Source organism: Cyanistes caeruleus, chromosome 1 (assembly GCF_971803275.1).
Source record: "Cyanistes caeruleus chromosome 1, bCyaCae1.hap1.1, whole genome shotgun sequence".
Classification (NCBI taxonomy): Eukaryota; Metazoa; Chordata; class Aves; order Passeriformes; family Paridae; genus Cyanistes; species Cyanistes caeruleus.
In genome coordinates this window covers 34,153,409-34,174,426 of record NC_141701.1, presented here as the reverse complement: position 1 = coordinate 34,174,426, position 21,018 = coordinate 34,153,409, and the positions used below count along the sequence as shown (strand labels likewise).

Below are 21,018 nucleotides of genomic sequence, written 5' to 3'. Positions count from 1 at the left end.
ATGATATCAGACCTATATTTTTGTGTTCATCCTTTGAGCTGTGATGCACCTTTCTATGTGGGATGAGAGTCTGGGCAGGGAAGGGCCATCAACCAATGATCCGCAGCAGCCCGATGTCAGCTGCGATGCAGCTCCAGCCTGACGGACTGTGGAGTCCCGTGAGCCCTCTGTGAATGGGGCCACCAGTTTGGCTCTCCCTCCTCTGATCAATCATTCTTCTCCCTGAAATTGCTTCAGCTTAATGTCTTTGAAACACTGGCCTCTCTAAATTTGTCTGGAATTTGAAGAAAGATTTTAAAATCAGTAAGAGTTGAATGACAATGACCATTGCATAAGAAACCAACAAAACTTCCTAGACTACAGATGAATTGTTTTGATGAGTTAATAATGTAAAATGTATTTCAGATAGGCTGTCAAGAATTATTTTTTTCTTTGTTGTTTTAATTTGGTTTATTTATGAGCAAGTCTCACACAATTGGTCAGATGTTTTACTGTGCGTTTCACAAAAACATCTATCAAGTTTACCTCATAGTATATTTTACAAAAATTTCCTGTAACTATATTGAGCGGGTTCCAGAAAAAGGAAATAATTATGAGTACCACGGTGTTCAATAAAGAAGAGAGTGAGACTCACTGAAAACCCTTTAAAACTGTTATGTTGCCCTGATGATTTAGTTGCCATTTCTGAAAGGAATACTTCTTGCAGTGACAAAACAGTACTGGAAATTTTGATTAGAAAATTCTATGATATTCCCAGAAGTGCAGCTTTGCAGCGATGCTGAGCCAAATGTTATGGTAATTTAAAGTAAGTGTAATGCTTACTAAGTAATTGGAACTGCAGAGAATGTAAATCATTAAGGAATTTGTCCTGTTATGATGTCTCAGCATAGAGCAAGAACTTATGTGAAGGTGTATATTTCAGTTATTTTAGAACTGCTTCTTTTAACTAATTCCTACTATTTATTTTATGTATGTTAAAAAATGATATTTTGCAGTATTTTGCATAAAATTTTATATATTCTACATAATAAGCACCAGATTCCTGATCCTAGATGGGGACACCACTTTTTATTGCTTCATATATAAATATGAAACTGAATTAAAAGTAATCCATTTTCTTTCTATCTGTGTAAGTCTCAGACGGTTTGGACCTTGGATGCCGTGACTGTCAGACCTGGAGGTTCCCCAAGGCAGAAACTCCTAAAGGACTCCTTAGCAGCAAAAGAACTTCAGACCATGGAAAAACACCTAGCTGGTATGTATGGGATCAAGGAACCATAAAATGCCTAGAAGTACTCACCCAGTTTGCTCTGCTAATATTTCAGACGAAGGAAAAAGTTATCTAACTCACATGCTGATTAAAACAGATGAAAACTTTATTCTTTTTTTCATTGAAGAAAACACAATTAGTGTTTTATTTGTAGGTGTAATGAACTTCACTGTAATTACAGTAAGTACACTATTTAAACAGTAATTAAACCATGTTAAATATGGTTTAACATAATTTAACCATGTTAAATTGTGGTCTTAAAGCATAATAATGCTCCTTTTGTTTTGTTTTCATGTTTTACCCAGACTTATGCAATAAGGAGGTACTGATTTACCGTTAAATAGTCTTTAAAAGCAGGGTGTAGTGGATCTTTAACTAGAGAATAGATTTCTTTGCAGGAAAAACCTTGTTCATGAGAATTCTGGTTGAGTGAAACCGGTTAATTTGGAACATCTGCAACATCTTTGATGGGGTAACCATTTGTGAAAAGTTAAACAAAAAAAAAAAGGCACGGGGTTTTGGTAAAAAGATGTTTCAGAGCTTTATAAAAATTAATGAGGAATATTCTAAAATTTAGCTTGCAATTTATTCTTCTTAGAAATCAATGTTTTCTATCTTCAGCTTTCATTAAAAGGTCTGACATAGACCTATAGTGTGGTAGTCCTATGTTATGCATGCTATTTGTCATGTGGTGAAAGCTTCATGGGCTAATTCTATGAAAAGTAATGCTTCACTGGAATGTAAAGACTGTATATGTAAAATGAAAGTAGAAATGAAATTTATCTGATCATTCTTCTAAGTTAATCTGAGAGTGAGACAGAGAACACTTTTCATGTGATTTTTTTTGAAATACTGTGGAGATTTATCTTGCCAATAACAATGGTGTGAAATGCTGTATCCTCTTTAGAAAGGGGGTGTTGCAGCTGAGGTCAAGGCAGATGACAAAGCTATGAGCACAGCGAGGGAAGCTTTTTAGGAATAGATTTTGCTCATAGTGGAGCAAGAACTAAAATTATGATACATGGAAATGAAGTCTTTAGGTGGGTTTTGTGTCTGACAATATAGATGCTGTAGTTTTATTTTATTTTTTTTTTGATAGGTTCATAACGCTTACAGCTATTAGAGCTGCAGCCACTGCCAAATTAGACTGAAAAATCCATGAGCCCTCTCTCTAAACTGAAACTCCCAGGAACATCTAGTGGGAATCAGGAGAGCAGTAAACCAGTATGTGGTTTCTGTAGCATAGCAGGGACCTGTGTACCCCAAGGGCCCTGATAGTGGTACTGAGGTACCACTTGTTTTCCCTTATTTTGTCACTCAGGAGGTGTCTGGTGAAGATCTCCCTACTTTGATTTATGTCCTTCTCACTTCTATGGTCATACAAGCTGTTCTTTCGTGCATTATGCTATAAAAAATGCAGTCCTTTGGCAAAGCTGACAGTAATAACTACAATATTCAATAGAATATGGAATTTTAAATACTCAATTGACTGTAAACTAACTAGCTACATTCACTTAATCTCTGAGATTCCTTCTGCAGTTGTGCTACCCACAAGATTTTCTCTCTCACATCTGTGCTGCTCCTGTCATTTGACTTTGGGCCTGTTATTTCAGTAAATCTGTAACATGAGGTTCAGCCATTCTAACATTCAGTAATTTTTTTCTGAGAGCTTCACATGAAAACAGCCCAATTATTAGACATTGGACTATTGTATTCCTAATAATTCATGTGCTATTATAACACCAGTGATGCTTGAGACAATTACTCCCCTTAAAGACAAGAATAATGTAATTTCTGTGAATAATCAGTTCAGAGTACCTCAGATAATAATGCTGTGGTTTTGCTCAGCCTCATTTGTCTTATACATTTGCAAAAGTTCAAGTGTCTGTGATATCAGCAAGTCTCTTGTTTCAGTTATTTTAGCAAGCACAGTGGAACCTATTAATTCTACAAAATGGCTGCCTATCTAGGCAGTAATTTAGATGCCTGAGCTATGACTTGGATTACCTGTGTAATGATGAAATATGGCTTCCTGTCTCTGATACACCTTCTTAAGGGGACTGGCCTTCTCATATGGACTATGTGCTGGATAAAAATCACTCCTAACATAAGGCATAATTTGGTGCCTGTGCCTAAAATAGGAGCTAGTACCAATTGCCAGCAACTGCCTCAATACCTTGATATTTTAAAGTAGCAGTTTTAAAAAATCAGATACTGGAGCAGTTTTCTTTTCCTTCTCTACATATGGCTCATATTTTTTTATTTATTTTTTTTTGTCTAAAATCCAAGCTCTTATGTTACTATGGCTGCTTTATATCACATGCAAATGGAGAATTTTTATTTATTTTTTTTTTGGTAATTGATTCCAGTATCTTGCCAATTTGGTTTGTTGCACTGATTCTGTGGTCTTCGTATACTTCTGGAAAATATTTTATCACAAGAAGAACTGTTAAAAAATAAACAGTTTTTAAGTGCATATGAATCATATCCTTATTCTGGATATTTTTTAATTTGAAGGCAAAATGCCTTTGTGTTGCTCTGTTAAATTTTATTTTCATTTAAATTACATCAACAAGGATTTTTAAAAATCCTAAATCATAATTCAATTGTATTATTTAATATGGATCAGATAATACTACAAAGCTGGGAATATGTGATTTCTTTTTATTTCTGGATGAAAAGCTTTTATTAAAGCAAAATCAAACAGAAGATGTGTAAATAAAACTAAATAATTATGCTATGGAAACATGTTAATTATATGTAGAGTAATGATTATAATAATTGGTTTATCTGCAGGCTTGGTTGCCTGCTATGAAATTAAGTAAGCATGAACCAGCATATAATGTTTATTTAACACTTATTAAATCATTCAATATTCACACTATTTCTTAGCATACTGAATTCACTACAGGCAAGTTGGGCAGTTGTAATTTTGCAAAGAAATAGACTAAGTTGGATTTTTACAAGACCATATTATTCATTTGGTTTAAATTAAGTAGCCCACAGTATCATTTATTGGCACCTGATTTTTTGCCAGGGATCTTACACATTCTGCACCAAAAGAGGAGCAGGCAGCAGGTTAAGGGAGCTGCTTCTCCCCCCTCTAAGATCAGCTCAGTTGGTCAGAACCTGGTACTAATAATGCCAGGGTCTTGGGTTTGATCCCCATACAGGCCAAACTGAAGAGTTTGACTTGATGATCCTTGTGGCTCCCTTCCAGTTCAGAAGATTCTGTGATTCACTACTCCACACTCACGAGACCACACCTGCGTGCTGCATTCAGCTCTGGGGTCCCCAGCGTAAGAAGGATGTGCACCTGTTTGGACAGGTCCAGAGGAAGCTATGAAGATGCTCAGTGGTTGGAGCATCTCTCACAGCCTGAGACACTTGGGGTTGTTTGGCCTGGAGAAGTGAAGGTTACAGGGAGAGCTAAGTGTGGCCTTCCAGTACCTAAAGAGGCCTGCAAGAGAGCTGGAGAGGCACTTTTTACGTGGGTGTGTAGTGATAGGATAAGGAATAAAGGCTTTAAACTGAAAGAGGAGAGATTTAGATTAGATGTTGTGAAGAAATTCTTGACTGTGTGGGGGGTGAGGCACTGGAACAGGTTGCCCAGAGTAGCTGTGCATGTCCTGTCCCTAACAGTGCTCAAGGCCACGTGGGATGGGGCTCTGAGCAACATGATTTAGTGGAAGGTATTCCTGCCCATAAACCAGGGGGGTTTGGAACCAGGTGACTTTTAAGGTTTCTTCCAGCCCAAACCATTTTGTGATTCTATGAAATTCCAAAGTAAAAGCATAGTGGAAGAGTCATTCAAGATGTAATAATTTCAAAATGGACATAATTAATTTTAAGGGGTCAATTAGAAATTTTCTTAATAGTGTGCTAGAAATATTGACTATGTTTTAAAATTTGCTAACAAAAATATTTAATCTTTAAAAAGTTGTGAGACATTTTTATCTGAGGCTTTCACAACTATTTCAGTTTTACTAGCTTTTCTAATGATAGTATTTCAATTGTGTACAATATGTTGTATTAGACTAGTAACATGAAATTGGCATGGCTTTTTTTCCTGTTTTCAAGATCTTATAAAATATGTTGATGTTAAAGCCAACACATCTTTAATTATTTAACTTACAACATTCCTTTTATACCTACTGGTAAACACAAGTGAAAGAAAATCTCATTTTCCAATATGCAGTTTAGAATCTGTTTCTTTTAGGACTTTTAGAATCTGAAATAATTGTTATGAAAATAAAAATACTAAATGCTTATTGTAGACAAGTTGACTTAATAGGTGTTTAAATTAGCAATTAGGTAGCAAGTATATTAGCAAGATAGCAAGAGCCTTGCTAATTTACAGCTTCTGGGACTGTGACTTGTGCATGTTTACGGGAAGTGATATTGCTGTTTTAAAGATAATCAGCTGTCTCTATGAAAATCAAGTGCAGTAGAGTACATGCCAGTGAAAGTTCGTAACAGTAGTGTATGATAAAATAAACTTGATTAAATTGTTTCTTTAGCTCTACATTTGCATTTGCAAGGACTTCCAATATGTTATCAGTGCCAACCTAAATTCCAGCTATCCCCGTCTGACTTAGATGATTTAATCCATTAGAAGCATTAATATGATTTATATTATTTCAGAAGACACTTTTAATTTACTGTCCTTAATCTGTTGTGTTTTTAAAACAGATCTTATTTCTTATGGCTGTATGTGAGGTAGGAATTGGACCACCTGATGGCTGTCACCTTTCCTCCTTGAACTATCACAAATCCAGATATGCCAGAGTTCAATAGTTACTTCCTTCAGAGTTTTGGTTGGGCAGTAGACAGCAGGGCCAGAAGCAAAACTTTTGCTTTGAGCCTTTTGGATTGCTCTTCAGTGCAGCTGAGGGATAACAAGTTTACATCATTGCTCCATCTTGGTTTGGTACTAATCTTAATTTTGCAGTAACTGTGCAAAAGCCACAGAGACATAACTTTGAGGAAACGAGGAATTTTTATAGTTTGTGTTGACATTCAATGAAGAGATAATATTTCATTTCTGCAGGGTAGTTGTGTTCGCAGTGAACACAAATGTAAATAAACTTTAAGGAAATGCTTGCCAAACATTTGCACTGTTAATTCTGATGCCTTTTATTTTAAGCATGAATATATTTTCTCTGCACAGCTTCAGGTTTTCCTTACATTGGAGAAAATCATTAAGAGTTTTAAACCAGAGAGAAACAGACAATGAGTTTCTTTCTTTTCCATTTGTTCATGTGTGTGTGCACAGACATTGAGAAGGACCTCGCACTGTGGGAAGAAGCAAGGCTCTCAAGAAGCCCTGGTGTCCAGCATCCCAGTGTAGTTGCATCTGACCATCAAGGCAATCTTCAAGCTGCACAGGGCCAAACCCCAAGGCCTCAGGTGCCAACTCTGACAGGGAAGAACATTCAGCTCCAAGGAAACAAATCACCACCGCTGCCCGCTAACAGCAGAACACAAGTCTCCAGTGTCACAAACAGCAGTGCACAAACCAACAGGCCATCAGCTCCAGGGAGCAGACCTATGACCCCAAATAGCTTGTTGTCACGGCCTCTTACCCCTAGCAACCAAGGAAATAGGGAAGGCATTATTAGCATGCAAAGAAGCAGATCTTTGTCATCTAAGAGCCAAATGGGGAGGACCCTCAGTGCTGCTTCAGGGCTTTCTGTGCAAGTGAGTGGAGATGTTGTTGGAACTGTCACTACTCAGAGAAACAGTTTATCAGAAGTAAGATTTTCAATTTAATGTTTTTGCTATGTTTAATAATGCAAAGACTTGATTGCATTTTATGTTCAAGTAACATCAGTATACTTAATGTAACCTACTGTGCATAAAGAACTTGAAATATAATGATGAGAAAATTAGCAAGGAAATACTGCTCAGCTTTGAGAGGTACTCATTAGAAAATGCCAGTATTATTACAGAAATCATACTGAAACATGTGTCCCTCAAATTTACCATGAGCTCTGTAGGGCTTTGCCTGTGCGATGCATAGCAGTTTTATTAGCATTACAGTTTCTAACAGGTGCATACCTCTGGAATATTAAACAAAACTTGATCTAATCTTTATGCTTCATAATATTTTTTCCTGCCACACTGGAAGTGCATGATATTTTCTTGATCTACTTTTTATTTCATATTTTGGGCAATTGGAATAATTAGTTAGGCATCACTGAAAGGACAGGTTTTTCCAAAGCACCAAACTGAATTGCAAGACAAAATGTCCAACATTGTTGAATGACTAATACTATATGCATGGTAACTAGGCTGATTTACAGCATAAACATTTCCTGTCAAATATTTTACAGGACTAATATTTGTTTAAAACAAAACAGAAGAAAAAGTTAAAGTACCTTGTAAATTCTGAGTAGCACTCTCCTCTGCTAACCTTAGCTGCCTTAAAGATAATTTCAGTGTGTGGGCAGTGGAAATAAAAGCACCTGTGAAAGAAAACCCCTGCTATCTCTATACATGCCTTACAAAGGTGAGTCTTTTCTCAGGATATGCCAGTCCTTCTATACTGACTTGAGAAGGAACTATATGGCTAGGTTGCTAATTTTTTAGTGGTGGAATATGTTGGTTCCCACCATTATTACCAATCTCTTCGTAATCCATTTGTCAAAGCCTAGAGATCTTTTTTCCAAGACTGAAAATAATATCATACCTTTAGATTGTTTCTGAGGAGTATCAGCTGTTCTAATAATCTGTTGGGTGTGACACTTTACACAATGTATTATCAGTCTCATGACTTCTAAAGAAAATTTAAAATGTTTGTGATAGTGTTGCTTAGGGTTACTTGTAGGAAAATTAGAGATTGAATACTTAGTATATTCCTGCAATTAATTTTATGATGTCCATTATTTGTTGTGAAGGAAAGGAAATGAGGCACGGATTACTCTTGAATTTGGGGAAGAAATCTTACTTAAATTTGGTGGTGAAATAAATACTTATTATTTTGGTGTTTGAAAGGCAATGCATTAATCCCATCACTCGAGATGTTTCTTCACTTACAATTGAATATCCAGATTAAAGACATGAGGACTGAAGGTGACTGTTCTCCTGAAAGTCTTCACTGCCAGCTGATATATTTTCAAATCATGTTTTTCATGGAAAAAAAATGTAATTTAAACTTCTTTTTTTTTTGACAAAAATAATCACTTTGTGTCCTCTTTTGAAGTATGGGATGTGTTTGTGTGTTAGAATTTTCTCACATACCAGAAAATGAGAATTGAAATTTTTAACTGAAAAATATTTAGAAGAAATGAAGGGTTTTATTGTCTCCAACTAAATTCTTTACCCCTCTTTTTCTTCTCTTTTAGGCAGTCTTGTTCTTAAATGATACAGTCATGTGATTCCAAGTAAAATTATTGTATATACTCTTGAAAGTATGTGTATGTAATGAGTGAGAGATATCCAGTCTTCCCATCACTTTCAATCTTTCCTGTAAAAAGGCAGACAATTAAAAAGGCTTTCTTCCACAACCTTTCTGTAGTTACAGTAGTAATAAGCAAGAGTCCCATTTAATTTGCTATGTCTTGTTACTTCTGTTTGTTGATAGATCTCGCATTAAGTGTCCTATTATACTTTTAATATATGTAAATATTTGTCTCAAGAATTTTAGGAAGTGAGCAATATTATTATGCTATTTTCTAGTTAGAATAGCATGTCCAGATTCAGCCAGCAATCCACTGTAAAGCTGATGTTAAACCTCAGCATTTCTATGCAGGATCTAATCCTCTGTTAAAATCCCTTCTAGAAGTGACAAATTCTTTTCTTTCTCTTTGCTCACTGGGTACAATAGTACCTTGGCTGCTAGTGACCCTGCTCAGACCCTATTTATCCTTTCTGACATGCACAAGTGACCTTTGACATAATGAAAACTCAGCTTGGGACTAGCTTTGCTTCCAAAGGGAAAGCTGCTGGTATGACACGTTCATCCTGAAGACCTTCCTCTGCCAGGTTGTGAAGGCACATGGATGTCAGAAAGTTGCTGATGGAGATGCCAATCTGCCACTCCCAGCCTCATTTTTGGAGTGTTCCACTAGAAGCTCTGGGAGCCCTTTCAAGCTGTCTTTTGCCCACTCAAGCTCCTGTCACATAGAGAAGTGGATTTAGACAGAACATACCCGGGAAATAAGTCTGTCCTGTGACATTTTTTGCCATGTTAGACATTTCCTCCTCTTTGTGGCCATATGATCTCATTTTCTTGTGCCACAGCTTGTCTCTGACCGTGGAGATATATTTTAAAAAGGCAGAGGTGGTTTGGGGTAGGAGAACAAGAGTCCTGTCTGTCTTCGTACTTTTTCAGATCACAAACATATAAAACTCAAGGCTGATACTGTAATTTATTTTGCAATTTTCATTGTAGGTTTTGTATCATCTTCCTGTATAAAACCAGTAAAATAAAAGAAGGGAAATTGCCTTTATTCTTCTTAGCCTTATGGTCTCAACTGGGAATTTCTACTAGATGTAAATACACTGTGGTTATATTGCCAATCCTATAGAAGGTACTATGATAAGATTTTGCAAATAACTCTACTTCCTTACTCTTAGGTGATGTTAATGGAATTAATCAGTACAATGTTGATATATTTGATGAGAATAAGTCAGTTGAAAAGAATGTCACTACTGGGTGCCAGGAGCATGTTTTACCCTAAGGAGCTTTATTTATTTATTTATTTCCTTGTTTATTTTTTTTGGAATTTTAACATATCTCTCAATGCCTTATGTATGCTTCCTAAATTGTAATGTGTTTCAGAGTAACATAATAAGTCTAAATAGAAAAATATACTAATAAATACAATTCAAAGTTCTTAAGCTTTAGTAAAGTTCATGCTGCAGCATGGGTGGTTTAATCTTGTTGTAGCACAAATCTTAAATAATTTGGCAAGTACTTAACATATCAGCTGTTAAGAATGTTTTGGGGTTTTTTAATGTTCAAGACTTATAATGATCTGAGATTTTGTGGACAAGTTTCTGCCTCCTGGCACACATAATATTACTAAGTTCTAACAGGTGTGTTTTATTATCAGCTCTGTTCAAGGCTGAATTGAATTATAGCAAAGAAATGCTACCTAGAGAAATAGTTTTATTATCTCTATAAAGGTAATAAATCAGGGTTCCAAATCCTTTGGCAGAGATACTTCTGTGCATGTTCCTAATCCTTTGGTGTTTTGTATAAATTGACAAAGGAATGTTGAACCCTGCTTATCTCTTTAGGATGGATTCCATTAAAGTGACACAATTCTGTGGTACTTGTCAATAGCTATTGAGATGAAAATACTACTGACTCCGTTGTTTGCCATATCATTCTCTGAAAACATGAAATTTTACAACAATTACATTTATTCAGATAGCTTAAACTGGTATCCAGCAATTCATATTAGTCTTTCTTTAAGATCAGGAAACTTCAACTTATTTGAATATAGCATTGATTAACAAAATTTTTACTCCTGTTTACTGGAGTATAGAGCATAACTTGTGATGGGGACTTTTCTTTTTGGTCAGATACTCTCATTCTATTCCACTGCCTGGCTCAGGTCTTTGCTCTGTCTTTTCGCAAGATTAAAAAGTGTGTGGATCAGTGTGAGAGTCACTCACCCCTACTGCAAGAATCCTGTTCCATGAACCAAAACACGTTCAGTGTTGTAGTCAGCAACCTTCTCAAGCACAGCACATTTGAAATGGCAATACATGAGTGAGTCCTGGAGCTCCTGACTGAGTTTACTGCTGGGCCATGGCAGCAGCAGTTGTGGAATTTTTTAACACATTTCTGACAGAATTAATAATTTACTCCCAGCAAGTTAGATCTTGATTGAGCAGCCTTCAGTCTCCTGAAACTGATTTAAACAAGCCTGAATTCTGTATTTAAATCAGATAGCCTAAGAATAAAATGTATGTTGTAATACAGTTTAACTGTAAATATGTAAATTCTCATTTCAGCTGATGTAACACAAAACAGGGTTATTACCCCCCCTTTTTTTTTCAAGAATTTATAAAAATCTAGCCAGTAATTTTATGATATCTGGCCAGTATTAAAGTTTTCTTTTAGAGACTAAACTTTGGTGTTTGAACTACTTTTGAAAATAAAACTGCATTCCAGTCTCATCTCTCCCCGTGAATATTGCAAAGGAATGTGTCAAAGTATTTTATATGTCTGTATGTATATGTTCACATACACATGTGAGTGTCTGCATGGAAAAATACTTTTATACACGTACATATATACATTATATAAAAAGAAGGCAATTTTAAAACATTTTCAAAAGCATATATTCAGCTGCATATGGATTTTTAACCATGTAAAACATTTATATTTTGATTTTTTAATGGTATCTTTGAAACAGAAGTTTCCATAACATTTTTCCTACCTAAGCCTTCTCCTTAGGCAACAAAACCAAAGGTTCTAAATCAGGTTTTCAGGTTCTTGTTTTTATTAGACTAGAAAGAGTGAAAGTTTTGACAAAACAAAGCTTCACTTAAGCAAATTGCATTTGAAATGTCTATGCAGTCCAAAAACTGCAGGGTCATATGTAATATCTGAAATTTGTCCTGTCACTGCATTTCCAAGATGAGTATGTATGTGTCTTACATATATGTATTTATTATAGTAGAGAGCTAAATAGATCCGCTCACTTTAGTGGGTTTGGGTTTGATTTTTTGGTTTTGTTTTTTTGTTTGCTTGTTTGCTTGCTTTTGTTATGTTTATTTGTATTTTTCTTCTGTTTGGTTTTTTGTTTGTTTTTTTGGTTGGTTTTGTTTTACTGGATAGATTTAAAAAAATTCTAAGGAGCCTGCACATCCTCTACATTCTGGTTTGATTTCACATCAAGCTGGTTTTTTGTTTTTAAAGGCTGTCTTCTCTCTAGTTAATTGAGGCTAATGTTCGCTGCAGTCTTCATTTATACAGAACAATTGTCTGCCATTTTATCTAAAATAGATCTGTTTGTGGCAGGATGAATTCTTACAACAGCTTCAACTTGCTCATCAACCTTGGATATTGCCGAGTGACACAGAAAGTGAAGTGGAAGCTGACCAAGACAAATGTAAGTATATGTGTAAGGACCAGATAATATGTCAAACACCCTCATACTTCTTCATTTTCTATATCTTCAAATACTGTGGAGATGTCATGCCTGCTCACAGGAGTTTTTCTCACAAGTACCAATTACTTATCTGTCTGAAGGCTGAACCTTATAGCATTGATTTGCAGAAGCTTTCCTGTAGCCACTGAACAATGACAAAATGGTCACAGAACAATATTTACTTAAGCTAAGTGAAACAATTTGTCCTCATGTGTTAAAGTAGGTGTTCCAGAAAATAACATCAACTTTAAATAGATAATCTGTTTAATAAATCTGTATTCACCAGCAAAAAAAAAAACCAAACTAAAAAACTCCAGGTCAGAAAAGTCAAGCCTCCCTTCTTAGGTCTGTCTCCTATTATCTCTATTATCTCTATTTTGCTTACATTCTTTTTAATTCATATGTGTTAATAAAAAAGTTCTTAATCATACAAGTAATCCTTAATATCCTACACTCTTTGAAGTATCTGTCTAATTGTGGAAGAGGAGGTCAGCAGGATCAGAGTCTAAATGACAGAACAAGTAACAGGCTATAAATTGCAATATTTTCAAGCTGTAACAAGTTCTCCCTGCCTGTACCTGTAAATTATTTTACTGTTTCACATTTTCACTTTTAATTCATGGCAGCTTTGTGATCTGCAAGGGTGAATATGCAAGCTGCTTCCTAACATATTTTAGGTGATGTACTTGAAAAGAACAGATGATTTAATCAGCATGTTTAGAAAATTCAATACTGGTTTAAACATCAAGAGTTAATATATGAAAATGACATTTTCTTTACAGAAGGGAACAGGCATCCCCTTCTGTAAGGGATTAAGGATTCATAAGAAACATGCCAGATAAAGAGATTTTTTTTTTTAAATTATGCCACTTTAAAAAGTTATTTTCTACTCACACAGTAGTTTCACAAATTCATACATAGACCAGAGGTTGACTGAAATTTAGATTTACACAATGAGTTTCTGAAGAGCATGTGCCAGGTCTTTTTGAGTGCTAGTAAAATGTTACAGTGAGATTCTGTGCATCCAGCTGATATTAGTCCAAGGCAAATAAGTCAAATTTTACTTGCATCAGAGCATTTCAGTTATCCTTGAGCTGAAGCACACCTTAGGAGGCTCAAGAGAGCCTTTGGGACCTGCCTTTTATGTGCATGCAATTTTTCCTCAGTATTTTCTGTAACGAATTTACAGTCGCACAAACATTGGTAGGACTGGCTGTGCCCACACAGACTGATGCTAATTATGTGACCAGGGACACTGATGGTCCAGGTCATATCAGCTACACAGCATGGTTTTTTATGGCTGCTGTACTTGAATTGTGTGGGTGTGAGGACTTGTGAGCACCCAAAATTCTGTGCTATAATATTCCAAGAATCCTGGTAGGTCATTGTCATTGCCCAAAAAACAAAGTAGTAAGTTAAAAATTAAAAGTATGTTGTTAACGTCAGTGTCCAAATGCCTCTTGAACAGTGACAGACTTGAGCTATTGACCATCTCCCTCAGAAGCCTGTTCAGTCTTTCACCCTCTCAGTAAAGGAATGCTTCCTGATGTCTAGTCTGGCACAGCTTTGAGCCACTGCCATGTGTTCTGTATTTAGTGGAATACCAGGGAGAAGAGATCAGTGCTTCTCTCTGCACATGCCCTCCTCAGGAAGCTGTGAAGAGTGAAGTCAATGCTCAGCTTCATTTTCTCCGAACTAGACAAGCCCAAAGTCCTTAGCTGCTCCTCACAGGTCATTCCTTCCAGCCCTCTCACTGGTTTTGTTGCCCTTATCTGGACTCATTCAAGGACCTTCACATCCTTCAGTTGTGGTGCCCAGAGCTGCACACAGTGCTCCAGGTGAGGGTGCACCAGTGCTGAGCACAGTGGGATAATCACCTTTCTTGAGCAGCTGGTGATTCTGGATTTGATGCACCCCAGGATGGGGTTTGTCCTGTTGGCTTCCAGGACACGCCTCTGGTTCTTGCTGTGCCTGCTGCCAACCAGCACCCCCAGATCCCTTTCTGCAGAGAGGCTCTCCAGCCACTCTTCTCCCAGTTCATTCTTGTGCCTGATGAGTCCATCCCAGCTGCAGAATCAGGTGTTATGACTTGTTCATGCCATTAATCATTGTCCAGTGCTCCAGTCTGTGTAGATCCCTCTGCAAGGCCTCTTGTCCTTCCAAGAGTCACCTCCCATTTTGGGATCATCAGCAAATGTGCTAAGGATGGATTCAACTCCTGCCTGCAGGTTGTTGGTAAATGTATTGGACAGACCTGGCCCTAGAATTGACCCCTGGGGAACACCACTGGTGACCAGAGCTCCCTTTGAGCTCTGCCATTCAGCCAGTTCTTCACCCAGCACAGCCTGCAGCCACTCACCCCACAGCTGGACAAGTTGTCCTGAAGGATGCTGTGAGGGACAGTATCAATAACATTACTAAAATACAGAATAACCACATCCATCATCTTTCTTTCATCCACTAGGTAGGTGACCTTATCATAGAAAGCTATCAAATTAGTTAAACAGGACTTTCCCTTTGTGAACCCAGGCTGACTTCAGTGTAGTTATCCAGTGCATCCTCTATAATAGATCACTGTTTTTATTACTATACAAAAGGGATGGAACAAAAATGTTTTATCAAAGTAATACTCCTTGTAACTGAAATCTAATAATGAAAAAAAATATTAAAAGTAACTAATGGTGGTAACATCCCTGTCTGAGTTAGTGGTAGTGACATTGTCAAGAAAGTGCAGAACTGCCACTGCTGACGAAGAGAAGCTGCCAGTTCCTGATTGTAAAGTGGAGTCAGCAAGGGACTTTGGCATACTTGCTGATTCCACTGCTTGTAGGTAGAGCAGCTGGCAAGATTACAAAGTAATAAATCTGTGTGGATATTTTTTGTGTGATTTAGTGTTGAGAAGGCTCAGGAGTTCATAATTTGTGAGTTTGAGCAGAAGAGCTACAAAATTAATCTTTACAATAGCCACACCTGTTCTTTGACTCAGCATTTAATAAATTACATGTGGGTAATATTTACCACATTCTTTGACTACTTTGAGATAATAGCAGCCAGGTGTAAAGCTAGTTTTTGGTAGTGGGAAAACAATGCAAAAAGAGAAACTGTGTGAGTCACCTGGAGGTCTTTAAAAGTAATACCTTCGGTTAGAGTTTTACAAGAAAAAGAATGAAAAAATAAGGGGCGAACAGTTTCAAATGTATTCAGATATAAGAGTTTAGAGGGACTTTTCAAAGCAAGTGACAACTGAAAAGAACTGGGTCACTTTGGAATCTCAACATCTCTCGAAAAACATCATTTGCAAAACAGATACAACAGTGCATATCTTGTTTTATGGAAATGAGATCTTGGTTCTCAGTTCTTGTAAATCAGACTTTACATTTTAAATTCTACAGGCGCTCTGACAGCATTTAAAAAAAATCATCCCTAGCAAGTTTCAATGATAACTGGAAGTCAACAATTCTTAAACTTTCATACTAATTATGACAACATTTTAAATCAAATAGCTACTCATATAAGAGTTTAAATTTTTCTAGCTTGAAAGGTTTGTTATATTAAAGAAGGAAAGAAAAATATTTTTAAGAAGCGTGGTTGATTATTTTAGCATACTCTTTCCTTTTCCTCTTTGTGCACTTAATTAAGTTCATGGCCATAGGTCAGAGAAAGAGATAGTATATAATTATTTGCTCTTGAAATGTACATTTTATTATTAAAATGATAAACTAGCACATGCATTTTAAGAGGTATTATAATTTTATATATTATTTATATTTATATTTTATATATATAATATTATAATTTAGAAACAAAATCTCTTCTGTGTTGTCCTTTGAAACTGTACACAGTGAGAAATGAAAATTGTCTTGTCAGTATGATCCAAAATCAAGGACCTGTGGTGTTCTTTTTAGAGTCACTAAAAATGTCTCTGGACAGAGCCTTGTGTGTTCTTCCTCTGTCATTCTGGAGACAGTTCCCCATTATTATCTGCAGTAGTTTGCTTGTGTGCTGATTCTCTGCAAAGAGTTTTCAGGGAATGCATAAAGATCATTCTTGGAAAAAGGAGGGATCTGGAGAAAATATTTACCACTTACATAATCCTTCAGTTTGATGAAAGTTCTTTGAGCTGGCAAGAATAGATTTTCTTCTTTATGGGGTACTGATGCACAGAAACAGAAGAACTGCATCTACTGCCACCAGAATATTTTTTAGGCAGCAAAAATGAAAAGAAATTCATCCTTTTTATGAGAAGAAATTCATCCTTTCAGGGAACTGACAAGAGTCTGTTTGAATTTTCCCTTGAGAACAAGTCCTACAAAGATTAAAGACTGGAAATTTCTTAAGTATCACTAGCTTCCAAGAACCTTGAAAAGACAAAGATGGGATTTTGGTGTAATTTGACCTACCATCTGTAGTCTTGGCAAGGATTTGCTGCCCAAAAGCCTGAGTCTGCTTTCTTGAGTGCCACACTGCAGATTTCCCCAGGTCACACAGCCTTGGATGTAAAGGATCCCTACCTTCAGTCAGTCCACCTAGCAGATGTACATGATAGTAGGCTCTTGAAAAGCTTGCTACTTGGTTAATCCATATTAAAAGTAGCTACAGAACATTAAGGGCTGGAAGACACCTTAAGGATCATCTGCATAAAAACATTCCTTTGTGCTAATCTGTTTAAGGCATGCCAGTTTCTGTAATCAGTGGCACATGAAGTTGTGTGTCTCTTATCACTTCATTCCAGCTTGCCAAAAGGAGCGCTAGATGCTCATTTCTAGCTCAGTTGATCTGGGACAAGTCTTGAACTCTTGTCCTCTGACCTGTGGGAGGAAATTTAAATGTTTTGCCACTCTTCATCTGCAAACTCCTTGCTAAGGTTGACAGTGAAAGGTCTACTGCTGATAAATCAAATGACTGTTGGGAAGAAGTGGGATTTCTACTCCATTCATTCTTGCACTGGTCTTGAAACTCTGCAGTCAAAGACACTCTGTTGATGACTTCAACAGGTGTTGAGGAAAACCTTTCTTTTCCCATTCGCACACATCTGCCTAGAAAAAACCCAAAAGAATGAAAGATGAGGGGTTTTTGTAGACTTGAGAAATTCAGACTGTGTTATAATAAAGTTCCAAGCCATACAGTATTTGTCTATGGGTAAAGTTCCTTACACTGAGTAAATTCACATGCCAAAACAGTCAGTTTATCCTAATTACGTAAATAAGTGTTCCAAAGATTTGGAAAATTGCTTGGCCAGAGTAACAATAAGGAGGGGTCTACTGCTGGAATATGTTTTGTCTGTGGAAGTTTGCTTTTGCTAGAGCCAGGTGCTCCTCAATATAAGGATGACAGAATTGGAGTTAGAGTAACAGCTGTTGATTACAAACTTTATAACATTTACACAAACACATTCCGTTTCTGTCATTCAAATTCAGCTGTTTGTATTTGTGCTCTGCTCTGATGGAACATAGCTGTATTGGAAACATCTCTTTCAGTGGGTATGAATTTAGGGCAGGGATAATTTATGAATTTATATTTATAATGAATTTAGGGCAGTGGTTTCTCTAGAGATTAAGGCACTTATGAGACATCACTCAAGTGTTAGTCAATTATGTGTCTGGTTAGTAAGAACGTAACTGTTGTTAGTTGGCAGTTTTTCTCAGTGGATAATAAATTCACTATGCACACTTCTTTTTTTTTTTTTTTTTTTGTCTCACAAATGAATCTGTCCCAAAAGTGAACTTTTGGGAGAATTTTATCACGATTCATGAATCTTCTGGAAAAACTTATTGGTGTCTTTCTTCCATTTAATATTTCAAGTGTGGTAATACAAACTGCAGTAAAAAAGTCATATCTCCCTGTTCCACCTCTGCAAAGGGTGTCATAAAGCTTTTGTCTGCTTGGGATATGAGTTGTTTTCTAAATTTCTCCAGTATGCATTTATGTATATTAAAGAGAATACGTTGTTGCTCATTCTGCCTGCCGTTGGCTCAGCTACATATTTAGCTTAAGACAGTTCTATGTCCACTTCAGAAATAGAATACCAGAAAGGATTGTGCTCCTGTAAACAGAATTTCTGCAGGCCTATTGGATGGTCCTGTCTGGTTGTCATGTGACACTCATAGCTGAAACTGCATCACTTCATATAACTGCTTTTTGAGTCTGAAAGTAGATGAAAACAATTTTCTGGCATGGGAACCTGCCCACTTGGGTTTAATTATTTATTGATGGTGAAATAAAAGTTGAGATTGACATTATTTCTACCAGAAGTAAGATGACTGTTGGACAGTGAATGGTGAGTTCAAATACAGTTAGGGAAAGTTGGAGTTAGACTCAAGTTTCCAATTTTTGTAATGGATGTTCTTAAATCCAAAGCTGCTGTTATCTTCTTATATTATTAAGGCTTTAAGGCATGTTGCTTTATTTATACTGACTAATATTTGGTTTCACTTTGGAAAAGTTCATATTGGACTAAATATTTAGTATGAGAAGGGAATTTTCCATTGCAGTGAGTAAAAAAATCAAAACCTTTTTTAGTGCAGAAAGCTCTTTTCAGCACAGCTTCCAAACCTACAGATATCTTTTTCTACAGCTTGCCTTATTATGCTAAAGTTGGATTCCCAAAGACATTTAATGTAATAAAAAATGACACTGTAATTTAAAAAATGGCCTAGAGAATTATCAGGACACACATTAGGTAAATTAAAAGTTGGCTCAATGAGGAATCAAAACTGGAGTTTCTAATGGGAAGATGTAGATGAATGGGGCTCATTAGGGTCTGATAGGTTTGGATAATGGGTGGGAAGGACAAGTTGAAGTTATTAAATGATATGAATCCCCTGGTATAATGGCCACATTCCAGTAAAATGCACTTTATTATAACCAGATGAAATATATTCAAACCAAATGAAATATATCTGGCACCAGAGAAACATATCTGTCTCTGCTGCAGAATTATGAGGCTTTGTCCTGGAAAGCAGTGACCTAATGGATTTAGGATGGTCATAGAAGATCATCTCAGTGTGAGCTCTCAGCATAATGCTGTCACAAGAGTAGACCATTTCTTGAATACCTTAGAAGTTAAGTAGCAAAGTAATTATTCCACATCATATCAGTAAAAAACCTGTGGGTTAGGTGTCTTACCATTAAGACAGACAGGGATTACTCAGGGGATTTCAGAGGATGATTAAAAATGACCCAGGGTTTGGGAAACCCTGGTTGGAATTTGCCTTACTCACATAAAGGCATTCAACCAGGAACTTCAGAGATAACTTGATATCTGTAGATAGATGTTTAAGTAAAAAAAAAAAATCAAGTCATCAAACTGTGACAAAGGAAATGAAATGTTCTGTCCTAGCAAGCAGGACCTTCAAGTGTTATAAGCAAAAATTAAGGGATGCAATGAACTCAAAGACATTAACATATGGTTAACTTCCTAACTTCTACAGTTAAGAACACCAATCCCTGTGTTTTCTGTGGGTAACAGCCACAATTAGAATCTGCAACTGAAACAGGCTTACACATATTTGCTCTTCTTTATCCCACCATACGACAAGTTCGTTATTTAATGATCAAACTGTGATAGAGCTTGAATATCTGCAAAATGAAGCACCTCCAAGGAAAACATTTAAACATTAAGAATAAATGACAAAAGGCCCCCAACCATGTAAGGGTAATAAAGGATAAGGACTGTTGCTAAGGTTTCCTAGGCTTTATGTCTTGTTTTTTGTTTGTTTGTTTGGCTGGTTCATTTGTTGTTGTTGTTGTTGCTGTTGCAGAGGTTTTCATGGTATGTACCTTACTTTGTTGATTATCAATAGAGAATCACATACAAAGTCCAGGCTTATCACCTGACAATGTGAAAATTATTCCAATTGTATTTAATTAATTAGCTGGAGATAATGGGAAGAATTTGTTCCTCCCAAGTTTCTTAAATCTCCCAGAAAGGGCTTGCATATTTAAATGTTCAAAAGGAGTGAAGCTGCAGTGGCAGATTTCCTTCAGTGTTTAAAAATGGCAAGTTGAAGGCTTCTCAGGTAACACATGGACCTTTATGCATTCACCTGTGCAATTAAATGTCGTTGTGGTGTTTATTTCCAGTTTATAACTTTGATTCTCTAACTGGATCTAAGTAATAGGTCCAGTTACAGCATTACATTTTATACAAATACTGGAGAGGGCAGGTTGTGTTGCAGTCAGCAACATTTGCAAAACAGTCCAGTGTAATATGCATCTGTAAATATTTGTAAAACCTAGATTTCCATTTGCTTTGAGGAAGGTTTTCAACCTGAACACAACCAGAAATTAAAACATTACTATCTCAGCTTATCTGATTCATCACAGGTGCATATTGTGTTCAATGTTTTTTGAAACACGGGTTATTTTTGCAATCTATTACCACAATTGAAAAAGTGCAGAAAAAACCTCTCCAAAACACTGAATAATTGCAACAAACAGTTTAACCAAGGACACTGTTATTTGCTTCTGAGTATTTTAGAAACAAAAAAAAAAAGAATTGAGATTCACCAACATACTGATCCACGTTGCTTACTGTGAATTCAGCATAATGGAAAACTGTTGCAAAATGAAAACACAGTGAAGGATTAATTTTCCCTTTTTTCCTATTTTTGTGTATATTACATTTGAACCCTAATT

General features: G+C 36.4%; 1 protein-coding gene across 14 annotated transcripts in view; it reads left to right on the top strand.

Moving 5' to 3' along the window:
• Positions 1-21,018, top strand: part of C1H8orf34 (chromosome 1 C8orf34 homolog) — a 222,892-nt gene that overhangs the window by 126,281 nt on the left and 75,593 nt on the right. For 9 of the 14 annotated variants that reach the window (XR_015285841.1, XR_015285846.1, XR_015285840.1 and 6 more), the window contains 3 exons: positions 1,135-1,255; positions 6,546-7,024; positions 12,252-12,342. Coding sequence is in view for 7 of the 14 variants with exons in the window: in XM_086885691.1 (XP_086741817.1) it covers positions 1,135-1,255; positions 6,546-7,024; positions 12,252-12,342 (691 nt within the window). In the remaining 7 variants the exon portion in view is untranslated. Of the gene's footprint in view, positions 1-1,134; positions 1,256-6,545; positions 10,115-12,251; positions 12,343-21,018 lie in introns of those variants that run through there. The other 5 variants (XR_015285843.1, XR_015285845.1, XM_086885697.1 and 2 more) reach the window with 2 other exon arrangements.